Source organism: Dermacentor silvarum, chromosome 5, assembly GCF_013339745.2.
Source record: "Dermacentor silvarum isolate Dsil-2018 chromosome 5, BIME_Dsil_1.4, whole genome shotgun sequence".
Lineage (NCBI taxonomy): Eukaryota > Metazoa > Arthropoda > Arachnida > Ixodida > Ixodidae > Dermacentor > Dermacentor silvarum.
Window position 1 is genome coordinate 20340082 of NC_051158.1, and position 15778 is coordinate 20355859.

At 48.1% G+C, this 15778-nt stretch overlaps 1 protein-coding gene across 1 annotated transcript in view; it reads left to right on the plus strand.

Moving 5' to 3' along the window:
* The window catches only part of LOC119453008 (transmembrane protein 114), a 104208-nt gene that overhangs the window by 67978 nt on the left and 20452 nt on the right, over positions 1–15778 (plus strand). The window contains exon 2 of the mRNA XM_037714984.2: positions 11055–11162. Coding sequence (XP_037570912.1) covers positions 11055–11162 — 108 coding nt within the window. The remainder of the gene's footprint in view (positions 1–11054; positions 11163–15778) is intronic.

Sequence of the window (15778 nt, forward strand, 5' to 3'; positions counted from 1 at the left end):
TTGTCTAGAACACACTCCTGAGCGCCAAAGCTGGTATAACGAAGCTTAAGCCGACCGCCAGGTCGAGAGCAATCGGTGGAAACTGTACGTGAAGTCACGTGATCTCATATACAGCCGCTTTCGGGCCACATGCCTTCAGATATCGCTAGCACAGTTCTGAGAACGTGGTTCGCGCGTTCTACAGAAGTGTGTTCACCTATCTGTACATGTTCTGCATTTTGCGTCAGGGTAGGATCTATTATAGGAACGCCGAGGAATAGCACTTTTATCTTTTAGTGCGACAGCATTTTGCACGGACACTCGAGGCTCGCCGTTGCCGTTGGCGCCGCCTACGGCGTGCTGCATCCCGGGTGACTCGTACTGCGCATGCGCCGACCGTGTGGCCCAGCCCGCCGAGCTGACTAGACCCACGCGCCGCGGTGTTGGAGGGTCACGTGATCTGCCGCGGACAGACCCAGGAGCTGACGTGACCATGGTCCCTACAACGTGACGATCACGTGTTGGGCCGACTGTCGTTTGGCTTCAATCGCGTAGCGCAATGCCTCCCTCCTGTTTTAATGCGAAAGCATTATATGACCTATTGCGCGAAAATCCGTCGGCGTGACCGAAATGTGGTACCAAAAATGGCCGACGGTGCAAAAACCACGCCAAGAAAGGCACGGATTGACGTCAAATGTCTCAGGGAGGTTCCTGTAAACAAAACTAAACGTGTGCCGCTAGTGCGTGCGTCATAGGGCACGTGACGGCGCAGCCAATAGGGAGGAGGTGGCGCCACGTCATGAGTGTATTTAACATGAGCGCGTTCGAGACGTTCCGAGGTCTACAAACGGTATAATGCTTGCGCATGCCCACACGTAAGCAGTCCTAAGTGTCTCTGCCGAATTGCTTTTTTTTTTCTCGCTTCATGCACCTACGCACACTCCGGGCGGTGGTAATACAGAGCCGATCGCAGGGTGGAGCTTGGCTACCGTTGGCTCGCATTTAGCCTCCGCGCGCGCTATATTGGTGCAACGCACGTGTACACCTATACACTGAGTGATCGCTCGAAAAAGCGGGTCACCCGCCTCGTTTCGGGCCTCGGCTTCCTTCCTCGTCAACACCGGCCGTCGAAGAGCTGCGTCGATGCGCGGAAAGTGCGTACACCGTATATCCTCGGTGTCTTTTTTTTTTTTTTTCCACGGCCTGCGCGCATGTACAGTTCGTCCTCCACCCATTTGGACCAACTGCCGCTGTTTTGATTTCCTCCAGTCGGGCTACTGCACCCACAAACTCGCTGGATGTGAGCATCTACTACGCAGTGGCGCCCAATGCTCCTGCCGATATCGCACGTCAAATGGTACAGGGCGTGTGCCAGGAAGCGCGACGCGTAGGGCACTGTACGTATACAGGCCAGAGGAAGGGCTTGCAGCTGAAACATTTTGTTTTTCCGACATCCGATTTTAGTGCCGAGGGGCAAGCACAGTGCATAAAAATAAATAACGACGCTAGCTCATAAAATACATACAAAATGTCTGTGAGAGCGTTTGGATCCATCGCCGATATGATTAGTCAAGAATACATCACACACAAAAAAAAAAAAAAAAAAAAGAAAAACTGACGTCAGCATGCGAGTACAATAACAATATGGAAAGTGGAGCGTCTGTATGGCAAGCACAATGGCAGCACTAATTTGCGAGTACAATATACAGCATCAGTATGATGACTCCATGGTACCAGCCTCCATTGGGGGCGAAGTGACAGTAATGGTAGAATTAATGGCGTAATATATATAGTTATATATATATATAGAGATATATATATAGATATATTTCCCGGCTTTGCTCCGGCTGATAGTTATTCGAATGTTATGGGCATTTGCCCCGATGTGCGAACGCTTGATGTGTGCTCGGTGAAGCGCGTATATTGCAACTCCAGCTAACACGCATGACACAAGGAACTAAGAAGCACAAGTCGCGCCTGTTGCCTCCGTTTCTGTACTCTCGTGTGTTGCGGATTAGCGCTGCATTTTTTTTCATCACGCGCACGCTTCCACATCTGCAGCTTGACCGGAAAACGACAATTCCGACGTAGGCTCTGTCCGTTTCCGTTTCTTTTAGATCAAACTTTCTCTTTTGTTCTTCAAAACACGAGAACACGGAGAGAAAGCCGGACCGATTATTTTTGCCCTGGCAGGTTTCTTCACGTCTATAAAACACTGCCTCACGCCGCGACGTTCGCTTGTTCAATCCATATCATTTCGCTAGCCAGAAGACGTCCACAAATCTCAAAGACGAGGACGCAGTGGTTATAGTGTATTCAGCTTGGGCGTACGTTTATTCATTTATTTTTAAGGCGAAAAGCCTTATATGCCTCATCGCACAGTGACCTTCAAACAAACTTAAAACAAAAAGAACGTGTCGATCAATGCTTCCGTGAGTAAAACGTCACGTGGTCACAGAGACGCGCTCGCGCCACTGCTAACGTGTTCGTCGTCGTCTGCTTCCACAGCTGGCTCCGATGCCGCTCATCATGCCAGCGTCCCCATACTGCCCTTCCGTCTGCGACGCGTACTTGTCACGTCATGACAGGTACTTGCTTTTTATTTATTGTGGACTGGAAATGTTGGCAACGAGTATGTATGATATCTTCTCCGCAACGTTGAATTGTCATATAAATGAATGTGGACGACGAGGACAACTTGCCGCCCAGGGGGGAAAGATAAAGTGAAACCCTTCAGGTCGTTTATTAGTGTACGATACGGCGTACGTGCAACGCATCTCCGCAGTACGGAAGGTCGTGGGTTCGGCTCTCACCGGTAGCAAGTTGTTTTTTTTTTCGTCCACTTTCGTTTCCCTCTTGCACACACACACACACACACACACACACACACACACACACACACACACACACACACACACACACACACACACACACACACACACACACACACACACACACACACACACACACACACACACACACACACACACACACACACACACACACACACACACACACACACACACACACACACACACACACACACACACACACACACACACACACACACACACACACACTTTTGCATTACTACACTTTTCAAATAAAAATTCTTTGGCTTCGTTGTCTGCTGGCTTCAGATGGTTGTGTCCAACAAAATTTGAGCCCTCTCCGTTCCCCCTTCTTCAATTTCATCTATAGACTACCGTGTGTCCCAGCTAACGTTAACCAAGCTGTTCAGGGAACCAAAGCATTTAAAAAACACGGCGCAATATACGCGATCTTAAGCCCTACGATGTTTTTAAGACCGCCGTGTTTTCTTAACTATTGTATCCTTGGCTAACGTTAGCTGGGACACCTTATATATGTCACTTGCAGCGGCATCCGTGGGGCTTGAGAACCGCGCTTCATGGATCGTCCACTTTTTCTGTAACCAAAAGCCAAGGAACAAGAAAAAAATAAAATAAAACAGAATGAACTCATATTGTTCTGGTTCGTGAAGACGATACTTCTCGACTAGTCCGAGAAGAACGTCACGCTCCCATGAGGCGCGGACTTGACAGGTTCGCGATCTTTGGCAGCTGATACGGACCCGCGCACTTGTCGCTCGAACGTCACGGAGACGGGTATACACGTTATACACGTCTCGCCTGACACGTCTGATCCAAGTCCCTGCGAGCCCGCGTTCCTCTTTTTCTTAAGTAATCCCTTTATTGTAACCATCGCACGGTGCCAGGTTCTTGCCACAATCTCTCGCTTCCGTGCTACTTGCTCGACGTTTTTCCATTTCAACTTCGTTTTCTTTCACTGACACGGATGTCTTCCACGATCCTTACTAAAGAAGAAAGGAATGACGCGTTATAGAGGCAAGGAAGAATGGACAGAACTTTCTCCGCAACTCCTAACAAGACCCGGATGCGTCTGACGCGACAGCGAACATCGCCCTACCCCCTTCGGGGTCGAGCTTCTAAGCAGCTCTTCGTGTCCAGTCGACATTTAGGCCACAAAAGAAACGGCTATATACACCGACCACACGCCCCTGCGCCTGAATGCTCCGCCCTGTCACATAACTGCGCTGTGCGCCTGCGCGAAGCACTTTACGCGTAACCGCACGACGCAACGAGCGCAGAATAACCTGCCGTAACAATGAACTACGCGACAAGCCAGCCGCCATCAGGAGTGATTTAGGTTTTTCACACTTCTCTCTCTCTCTCTCGCTCTCCCCACAAAACGTAATTCTGCGACCCGCTGTCCGCGTACGCGCATCGCTGCGGAGACGGCGCTGAAAGACACGTGGACTCAAGCTTTCTTTTCCTCCCGTTGCTCTCTTGTGTTATCCAGTTTCGAACCGTTTTCGTCTGCTTTTCGTTCTTCTGTCGTCTGCTGTTGCGAATACCCTCGAACCGGCACATCTCGCCGTCCGCCCGTCTGTTGTATTCTCTTCGTCGTCTGCCCACCGTTTGTTGTATTCTCTTGGTCGTCTGCTCAGCGGCGCTTTTTTTCTTCGTGCGCGTCGTCTGCCATAGTATAAAGCTGCCTGGCTCTTCTTCATTCAGGCGAAGAAGCGAGGCCACCGCGTCATATAATAACGGGGTCTGGCGGTGGAGCCCAGTACACACGTTTCAGAGCCCGGTCAGAAAAGACAGGGCGACAAACAATAAATAAGAGGAGAAATAATAAAAAGAAAGGGAGCTCTCTCTCGGCATGAAAGAGACCCCGGTCCTTCCTTGGGCGAAGCAGTAACGTCGGCGGTGGTGTGCCGTTCCATTGTCCTTGGTGCTAGTTTCATTCTCGGTCTGTGCCTCGCGGGGGGCTGTTGCGAGCCCAGCGACGCGTGCAGTTTCACCCGCGACGTGGCGCTCACTTACGGCACCTCACGCGAGACGAAGTGGCCGAGAGGGGGCGACACAAAGAAAGAGAAAGAGCTAAGCCTAACCCTTTGTCTCTCTTTCTCCCTCTCTCACATCTTTCATTGCTATTAACAGCATGTTTGTTTGCTTTTCTGTGCTATTTTTTTTTTTTTTTACTTTCTTTGGGGGGAGAAGGGGCGTTTCTCTTCTAGCGTACATACTTTTGACTACACACCTATGTTGTTGTTTTTTTTTTTTTTTTTGCTTGGTTTCTTTATATGTTTTTTGCCTTCTGAAAAGGAGGTTTGGCGCGGTGTGGCTAAGTCCATTCCCGTTTTCAAAGTTGCTTCGTCGAGCCGTAATTTCATTCCCATCTACGTGTGTGTGTGCGAGTGTGTTTCTCTTCTGGGAACCCCATTTCCAGTGGCCCTGAATTTCGGCGTTTTTCGAGAGCAAATGTGCGGCCTCCTGCGCGCTCAGTACATAAGCATGCGGCGTATTTTGGGAGTTTATATATAGACACGCAGACTTCGGGGCTAAAGACAAGAAAGGCGAAGGGGTGGTGGTAATGAAAACAAAAATACGGTGAAGACATAAATAAAAGCGAGACGTATGATCTGTGTGGAGTGGATGCAGAAACCATTTTGGAGAGATCGTCTGCTTTTTCGGGCCGTCTGTTCCGTGGGTGAAAAAAAAAAGAAATATGGCGTCGTCTGCGTTTAAAAGCCGTCTGCTAGCTCGAACACGACCGAAGCGAGCCTGCAGACGTTTGAAAGAGGCGCAAATTACATAGGAGTGGAGCTTGTGTGTGTACGGGTGTGTATGAAAAAAAAAAAAAAAAGAAAGAAAGACGACATTCCTGTGCCAATACAAAAAAAAAAAAAAAAAAGAAGTCCGGTTCTGTGTTTTTCGACGCTATAGCAGCGCACTCTATAAATGGGTTGAATTCCCGCGGTCTCTACCCTTTCTTTTTCGTTTTGCTTTTCGCACGTTGGGCTCAAGAAACGGGGAATTTAGGTGCCAGGGCTTTCGGGCCAACCTCTTTGCTTGATGGCCAAGTGCGGGCGATACGCGGCCACGGTGTTATTCGTTCCTTTTAGAAAACTATATTATTCTGCAGATCAAGGCATGCGTGCATCGCTGTGAACAGCAGAGCGATAGAGTGCGGGCGATTCTCCTAAAAGCGTGGGCAATTTCGCAGATTGCCGGTTGCCTTTTGCTCCCTTCCGAGTGCGATAAACTTCCACTTACAACCTCGTACTTCACGTTGTGGGAGGCGTCCATTGTCTCGCAAACGTGGCTTTGACGCTTTTGGTTTGTCATTGTGCGAATGCATTCTGCTTGCTTGGTTTCTTAATCATCATCGGCCCAATTGTAATTCCACTACTGGAGCGAAGGGAAGACAAGAGAAGGAAAACGCAGTCGAGGACGGCTGAAAACTAGGTGGAGTGATGAAGTTAGCAAATTTGCAGGCGCAAGTTTGGAATCAGCTAGCGCAAGACAGGGTTAATTTGAGGTCGTAGGGAGAGGCCTTCGTCCTGCAGTGGACATAATATAGGTTGATGATGATGACTGACTAGAGGAAGATCTCTCCCAGCGACCTCTGATTACGCAGGGATGTGTTTAGTCAGCAGAACCGATCCTATGCCTGCAAATTTCCTTATTTCATCACATCGCCGAGGTCTCTGTCGTCCACGACTGCAGCTCCACTCCCGCGGTACTCGTTATGCTGCCTTAACACACTACCGGTTACCTGGTTGATGCATTACGCATGGTTTGGCCAGCTCTAGTTATGGTTGCGTTATGTTATGAATTAAAAAAAATATCTGTCGAGGTATCGGCGATAGGTTTCGGAATCCGTCAGCAATGGCTGGACTCCCGGTTTAATGCTTCCTTCGCATAGTTTCGTTTTCTGACACTTTGTCCCTGGACGAGTACCCAGCAATAATCCGTGAATCTAGATTAATATAGTGTTGTTGCTTATTGCATATTTACCTGCTGCTGACGCTGTACAAAATAGAGAGAAAGAAATCAGAAGCCAAAATAAAATCTTCGTGCAGTGTTTAAGGAAGTGGACCGAAGGAAGACCGAAAATGCGTCCGCGGGTTGTCATGTGTGTGGCTGCCATTTCGACTAGGATATGCTTGAATTAATTATATGAGCGTTCAATACCTGTTGAGCATTGGCGCGAGATTTTGGAATCCGTCAGAAACTGCTGAAAAGTTCCGGTCAAACGATTCCATCTCATTGTTTCGTTTTTTTTTTGTGGCTCTTTGTCCCTGAACTAGTGTCCTAGAATACGTCACCGGTCTAGACTAATTTACTGCAGCTATTTACTGTCCCTTAAACTTCTGACGCTGTGAAAAGAGGGAGAGAAGGAAATAGACCAACAGCCTGTCAAGAACTGGTGAGGTATTTCGGAATCACTCAGAAACGTGCCGGAAAGTTCCGGCCAGACGATTCCATCGCATAGTTTCGTTTTCTGGCGCTTTGGCTTTCAAAGAGTGTCCTATAATACTTCGCTGGTCTAGACTAAACTTACTGCAGGCCATTTGTCCCTTAAACAGCTGACGCTGTGAAAAAAAAAAAGAAAGTCAGAGAAAGAAAACACAAACGGAAATAAGATCTTGCCGCAGTGTTTACGGAAGTGGAGCACAGCAACAACGAGAAACGCATCCGCGGGTTTGCCGTGTGTGTAACTGCCATTTCCGGCGGCTGCGCTTGCGTCATTTTCCGAGACGATAATGGGCGGCCGTGACTGCACAGCGTGGAGGCGACGATGATGTTCCGAGGCGCTACCTAGCGGGAGTTCAAGAGCGTGACCCCCCCCCCCCCCCCCTTCCCTCTCAGTCCACGCCTGACGGGGCGGTTTGTCCGTGCATCTATATAGGCTCAATCGTCGTGCGTTCGTTGCTACACCCGAATCTTACTCGATTCGCCACTCCAAACGCACGATCCGGCTTTGACAAAAAGGATCTTACGAAACTTCCAAGGTTTTCGCAAAACTGATTTGCCACGTCTATGCGTGCTGCTAAGGCATTGTCCACAGAAGCAAAAGTAATCGATTGCTGTTTGCACGGGACTGCAACAACCCCGATATGCTGACCTTGATTTACTTAGTCACTGTTTTCTTCTTTTAAAGCGAAGCCTATCTTTACGGACGCTTTTTCGTACGTGCGCCAAGCAATTCCTTCTGCTGCTGCTGCTGCTGCTGATGTGTGTGTGTGTGTGTGTGTGTGTGTGTGTGCGTGTGCGTGTGCGTGTGTGTGTGTGTGTGTGTGCGTGTGCGTGTGTGTGTTCTAAGAATATTGCGAGAGTTGCCAAAGCGGCGGCGCCCGCGCGATGTGTCTGCAGTCCCAATAGCGCGGCCCGGTGGAAGACACCAAATTCAACCTCGACATGATCACGTGTCGTGTCGACACGTGTCGACACGTGATCATGACGTGTCGGGTCATGATCGTGATTGAAGCCCGAAGGAATCCCTCGACTCCTTCTGGCTTTCAATATTTATCGTGCTACGCACTCCCTCCTATACAGTTCTTTCCTTGCTCCACGCAGTATTGCCATTGTAACCTATATATGGTTCAGCCCAGTATACAACGCGGAAAAAAAAAAAAAGAGGCTGCTTGCTTTTGCACACGCAAGGACTTCCGGGTCACACGACTGCTCCTCGCCGCCGCCCCGCGGCATGCGACAAAACACGCTGTGCGCGCGCCCTTGGACCAACAGCGGGGTTACTGCGAATACTAATATAGCGCCGAAGGGGCATGTGTGTGTGTGTGTATGCGCGCATGGTGTACGGGGCTGTGTGCACCGCTGCGTCGAAGGTTGCCCGCCGCTGGCGTTCACGGGCGTGCGAACGGTACGCGGTTCGCTCGGGCCACCACTGCGTTCGGACACGCCTTATTAAACACGATTCGAGTCCCCATTGTTGCTGCCGCGTCGCTCTCGCCTATCCTCGCCGCTCTCTCTCTCTCTCTCTCTCTCCAACACGAGGTGTCGCCGCCGGCGCGTGCAGAAGAAAAAGTGACTGCGAATAGTATACCCGGGGATCAGTGTGAACGCGAGAGTTTGTTTGGTCGGTCCTCTTGCAGCGCCTTACGGTCGTGGGCCATTGCGTGATTCCCTAAGACCGACGCGAAAATTGGTCGAAATGTTTTTTGTTTTTTTTTCGGTGCATGGCACCTCATCCGAAACTGACCAAAGGGGAAAGCACCGCATTCCGAAGACTGCAGAACAACACGTACACCCATGGGATCCTCATGCATCGCATCCACCCGACACTACACACCTACAACTGCCCGATCTGCGCCGTGCCAGACACTCTGGCTCATTTGCTACTCGAGTGCCCGTGGCGCCCCGAAGACGCCGTTACCAAACATACAACGTCCGAAGACGTGAACCTCCTCGCCGAGACGTGGGAGGCCAAGATCTCCACCCCGGCCCTGGACGAACAACGACGTCTTGTCGCCAGAGCCCGAGATGCTATCGCGGCCAGAGGATTCCTGGAATGAGGGACCCTCACACCTAGAGTGATCCACAGCTTCGGGAACACCGTCTCGAAAATTAAAATTTATTTCATCATCATCATCGGTGGATGGGATGGGTGGATTGAGGGGTTGATTAGTGTAGATTGAATGAAGGGTCAACGTATTGGATTGGGCTGATTGGATTAGGTGGAGGGTGGACGGATTGGACTGATGGATTGGATTGGACAATAAGCGAATGAGATGGACTATTGGATGAACGGCGGAGGATTAGAATTGAGGGCACGTAGACGGATTGGGCTGATGGATTGGATTGGATGGATTAATTGTAGGGTATAAACGAATGGGACGGAATAGATTGAACGAAGGGCGGATGATTTGAATTGGACGGATAAGTGGATCGGGTTGATTATATTGATTGGATGTATGATTGGATGGATTAATTATAGTGGAGGAATAGTGGACCGATGGGTGGATTTTATGAGCATCCTCTTTTAAAAGGATTGGTGGCTGATGCCAGCAAGCTGGTTGTGTTTTACCTTTATGTTTATTATTCGCCCTTAAGATCCGTGGTTCGTGTTAACAAACTATTGAATTGCAAAGTGCTTTACCATCGAAAAAAAGGAGCAATCTTAATTTCATTCTGTGTTTTTCCGCCGTACTAAATTTTTCAGAATTTTAACGAAACAGATAATTTTTTAAACTCAGCTCTCTTCTTGCCTTTCCACAAATATTTCTTTCGCTATATAGGATACGATCTCTACGATGCGAACTGCTGCACAAAAAAAAAAAAGAAATAAAAGTTTAGTAAACTCTAGAACATTTCAACAACTAGACATGCACGTGATCGTGTTGGTGGCGGTGTTGTTGCTGGAGGCAGGGTTAGACTGGCAGGCTATAGGCTGGAAATTACTCCGCCTTAGCGTGTCTTTTCATACCAGTAAAGATGTCTATAACCGTGAGTCGATCAGGTCAGTTTAGCAGAAACATACGAGTAGAATGCACCTTATACTCACCATGCGTGCTATGTGCTTCTAAGTCGTCAGTGGTTATTCGGCCCCGTGAGTGTCGCCAGACCTTACACCTGGACTAGAGGCTGTACCGACTGGGCCAGTGTCAGGAATCTGGACAATTACCTAAGGGCAATTCAGGAGAGTCGCGTAAAACATCTGAGATCTTGTAGGTAACTGAGGGGCGGCAGTGCGCGTTGTTTGGTTGTAGGCGTTTGCTGAGAGAAGAACTTCGCTTCACTGCGTTTGCTTAAAGATTCGGCAGTTTGCAGTGGTTGCTTCCAGCACCACAGGCACGCGGTGGTAGTAGCAGAGAGTTTTAGCTAGTCGGGTAAACACATTGCTGTTTTCGGGATACCGGGTTACCGGATAGGTGTGCGGCAGCACCAACGCTGCTACCAACATCTTGTGACGCATATTTTAACCAGAGAGCGCACAAAGCTAAAACAGGCAGTGACCGTCATACTCTAGAAACGGTCTGAGGCGCAAAATAAGACACTGACTAAGAATAGACACGGACAGTGTTAGTCCGTTCTTAGTCTTAGCCCGGGAGTTCTTAGTCCCTGTCTTATTTTGTGCCTCAAACCGTTTCTAGCCATTGCACCAACTAGCCCGACAGCAGAGGTTACCATAAGCTATCATATTCTACTGAACTTATTTCACATTGCGAAGCCGTGCCACTCGTTCTTCGGTGAATATAATGGATTGTTCTTGTGCCCTCTTTGCAGTGGAGACCTTCATGTCCCCAGTGCAGACTGACTGCGTCAACGTCAACTACTACATACCCGAGAACGAAGAGTCTGACGGATTCTCCGAGCAGCGCTGGGAGCGACTCCGTGAGTTCTAAATACATTTCACCCACTGTGTACAGAAGTCCACTGTTATAGGGATTCAGCATCCACCAAGGGGGGAGGGGGGTGTATTCTGTAAGGGTCCACCTAGGGGACATGTCATTTGTCTGCTGCTGAACTGCCGATTGGCTATGGGCGCCTGTCTCCTTCTTAACCGTATACCCCAGCCCAGCCAATCAGAACTTCAGCGGTAGACGAAATGTACACTTACAGAATACCGCCCCCCCCCCCCCCCCCCCCCAGTATGGCTTATCTGAATTAATACAGAAGGGCTGGCTCGTCGTTTGTTTTCGTTGAAATTGATCAGAAAAAGTTAGCCGATTGCCGTTTTTGTTTACCTGTCTTACAGGCAATAGTATTGCCTTAGACTTACGAAAATGTATTGGACCTAGCAACACTAGGAAAATCAGAACTTCAGCGGCAGACGAAATGGACATGTCCACTAGGTGGACACTTACAGAATACTCCTCCCTCCCCCTCTCCCAGATATGCTTTCGCGCGAGAACACAAATTAGAAATATTGACAAAACTTCAGTGAAATGCAAAGTTTACTTATTTACCCTTCTAAACACTTATGCGCCATTTGACGTAGGAGTAATAGCACTAAAATTACAGATATTACATATACAGAGCGATGAGGGAGTATATGACAATTTCATTTCGGAGTTATGCATGTTATGCGCTGGACAATGTTGAAAAAGCTTGCTTAATTATAACAATAGATAGCCATTGTGGTCAGGATGAGTTATGTATAAACGACCGCAAACAGAAAAAAGAAAGCAACAACCACGCACAACGCTGCTCAGGCTGAGACAATTTCCTAAAGGAGCTTGTTCCTTTCACAAATTGTTGGGGAGAAAAAAAAACTTTGGAGAAAAGTTTCGCCTTTAAGAGTAGAACGCGATAGCATTCAAAGGTCCTTGACTGCTTCTCACGCTTCCCGGCAACTGCAACTTATGCAACCGTAATATTTACCGGGAAGCGCTTGCGGTGAACGCTATGTACGAAGGCGAGCTTTCTGGTTCTTTTTTCTTTCCCCCGCACGGCCGGCGCCGCCGCATGCCGCAGATGCGCGGAGGTGGGTGCCATCTGGTGATGGTTTAAAGAACCGAGAAGAGTGCGCGGCGTGCGCCGCTCTATGATTGGTAGACAATTTTCGCTCACGGTCAACGCCGGCGACGCCGTGCTTTCTGCGTAACGGGGCCCTTAAAGCTATCGCTTTAAAAAATGCGCGTTTAAATAAGTTCGTCCAGGTAGCAAACTCTCGTACTTCTAAAGAGAGCTATAGGTATGAAAAAACAAACCGACGAGCACGCAGCTCGACAGTTAAAATGAACGCGGTGACTCGGTGACGAGGTCGCGCACGCTGAGGCCGGCCTCACGTGTCACAATACCGCATTCACGAGAAGGCCTTTATAGTGTCGTCAATCTCGAGCAATTGTTCGTTTTGACATCGCATCGATGCCGACGGCGGCAGACAAAAGAACCATTTGACGGACCTGTCTGGGGCTGCGAGGCCTCGTATCCGTGACGCGTACAAGGCGTAGAGAAAAGGAAGAACGAAAAAAAAAGAAAACTGTCGACCTATTTTGCATTCACTGTAGGTATCCTATAGACGCTCCGGTTGTATAGACTTGCCACGTGTTTGAGAACGTCCATTTCTTCGTTAAATCCACGTCGTTCTTCGCGCTGTTTATCCGTCGCTACGCAATTTTATCAACTCGGCCACCTTGCTGCACTTCTGAGAACTGTCCTGCGCCTCTAAATCGAGACGTACACTCGGACGCAAAAGTTTACGGGACACGTAGGGGATTCGCGATGGAGCTATAGACCAATTCCGCGGCGAGTTTCACTACGCCACCGCTGTCGCAAAGCATGCCGGTAGTAGTAGTCCTTAGCGGGGTGAAGAGCAGCTCTAGTTGCTCTTCGTGTAAACGTGCAATCATGCAGTTTACCATATACAGTAAAATGCGTTTCCCTCGATGTTACCACCCAAGTGCACTGGGGGAAAGCAGTGAGGACTACTGTCATCATGGCGCCGACAGAGACACTACGCATGCTCTCTGAAAGTGGTGAGATCAGTGAGTAGTAGCTGCGACCTTACGAAGTGATTCATTAAATAGGATCGCCTAAACAAAGCAGAAATGCACATTTATCACGATACCTATGTACGGCATATACTTTTGAGGCCGACTGTACCGAAGCTGTACCAGTATTTTCTGTAGGCAGCCTAATGTCGTAGCGTCTTCTCTTAGGTCACTACAGGCGGTCGCGGGTAAATAATTTGTAACTGTAAACTGGTTATGCAGCAATGATTAGTGCTGCCAGTAATGGTGGCAAAATGTGTTAAACTGCGTCGGTGAGTCAGCGGCAAGCGTTAGACGCCTAATTGTTGTGAAGGAACGTTGCTAGGCAGACTACAGATGTAGGATCTAAAATAATCACGAGGTGTCTTACGAACTATACTGTATATAAAATGGCGGATTAAACACGGCTAGAGCTGATGCCGCTTCATGTTCTGACGCAAACTGCACCACGCGCTTCAAAGAAGAAGAAGAAGAAGAAGAAAAAAAAACACAGTTGAGGTCGTAGACAATGCCGCCTATAATGCAGATTATACTAACTCTAAATATGAAGTGAAGCTTGTTTGGTAAACTTCACTTCGTGGACACCAATGAAATAAACCTTATCTTGCGCTGTGAGATAACAAGCCAGAAAAGGACATAAACGAAAAAAAAAAAAAAAACGTTGGCAGCGCCGCCTGGAGTTCCCGCACAGGCTGTTTGTGACGTCATGATTTCAGTGACTTCTACTCCGGTCTAAACAGTTTACCAATAAACAGTGATTGCCTTGCATTCTAAATCAACCAAAAATACTCAGCTTATAGCGAGTTTTGGAAACTCGCGGAAAAAAAGTGGTACAAACGCAGGAAAATGCCTTTAAATTCATGACGTCATAATGACGTACTGGCACAACAGTTATAGAGCGCGAACTTCAAAAATTGTAATTCTGGTTGTCAGTTTCAATCAAACATTAAATAAAAGACAGCAGTGTTGTGATTTCCTTCCTACTTATCTGTATGTGTTTCTAGCTCAGAATATTTCGTCGTGAATCAATACCAACTTGCCCAGATCACCCTTTTATTAGCTTTTTTTTTTTCCCCCTCAAGTACACAGAACCAGTTTTGAAACCAAACTTTCCAAATTTCAACTAATCTAATGGTACACTTTACTGTCCCAAAGAACAATGCATAACAATTAAACGCAGATGGGATGTGCGAGGCGTAACACTTGATAATCGCGTAATTAATTTACTGCACGCGGAGGCTATGCCTCGCCTTAACTATGCAAGTGCCCGGTAAGAGGGCGCTGATAGCCTAGGCCTCTCCGCCGTGTCCGCATTCCAGCCGCTTTATCCAGTGTCTCCGTAAGTCTCTGCTCCCACTTTCGCCGGTTGCACGCACCGCGTATGCACTACGTAAGAGCGACTGAACAGCGCCGACACTGTGACCCGCGCGCGCCGTTTGGCCTCAATTTCCCATTAAGACCGCCCGGCATGCAGCGCCCTCACGCGGTCGCTATGGCGACTATGTAGCACGTCTGCGCCGCATGCAATGAACGCCTCTCCCGGCGTGCTTGCGTAGCAGACGACGACGGTGAAAAGAACAGACGATGGCGGTTAAAGGACTAGCAGACGGAAGAAAAGTAACAAGCAGACGACGAAGGAACAATACGCAGGCGAGGGGTAAAGCATAAGCAGATGGGTAGAAGAATGGATGAACAGACGACGGTTAACGTGTACTAGCAGACGAACAAAGAATGCGCAGGCGAGAACTACGGAATGGGCCAGACGAGCCACGCCCAAAGTTACATAGCTGTAACCATACCTGGATACATCCGAAATGTTAGCACGACAGAGTTTCATGTAGATTCTCCTGCATAGGGCACTCACGATCTTTAGCTCTGTTATCATCCACTTATCGAACTGTGGGAAGCACCTGAAGATTAAGTGACCGTTGATAACGCGTACTCAATTGCGGCTTCTTTTACTCAGGTACGTATTTTTGGACGCATGATAGCGCTGACAATACCATAAGTTGTTTTCGTTAGTTTTTTCGTGTTAGCCGTAGGAGACTGTCGGAATGTGTCTGTCAACATTTTCTCCACCTTACCTTTCACTTGCAGCAACGATGTGTTCAGCATAACATAACTTTCGTGCAATAACTAAACGACGATTGTTCAGGCCTACGTGTGTCGCCAAGAGTGATACTCAAGAGGGACAGTCGTCATTGTGTAAGGAGTATGTGCTTCTTGCATCACTTGCCATGAACATTGAGCTGCTCTGATATAGGTCTAGTTCCGAGCTTAAATGTTCAATTAACAACATATACAAAATGTTATTTGCTAATAGAAACGTTAATGATCAATATCAGAATGACGTTGAGGAAAATCATATATCAATCGTTTAAGCTTTCTTTAGTGCAGATCATTAATGACGCTGTCATATGTATTTAAGTAAACATTTATTTTAATAATGTTATTTAAATAAATAGATAAATCTAAGTAAATTCTGCAAGCATTCCTTTATTGCAGGTCATTAAT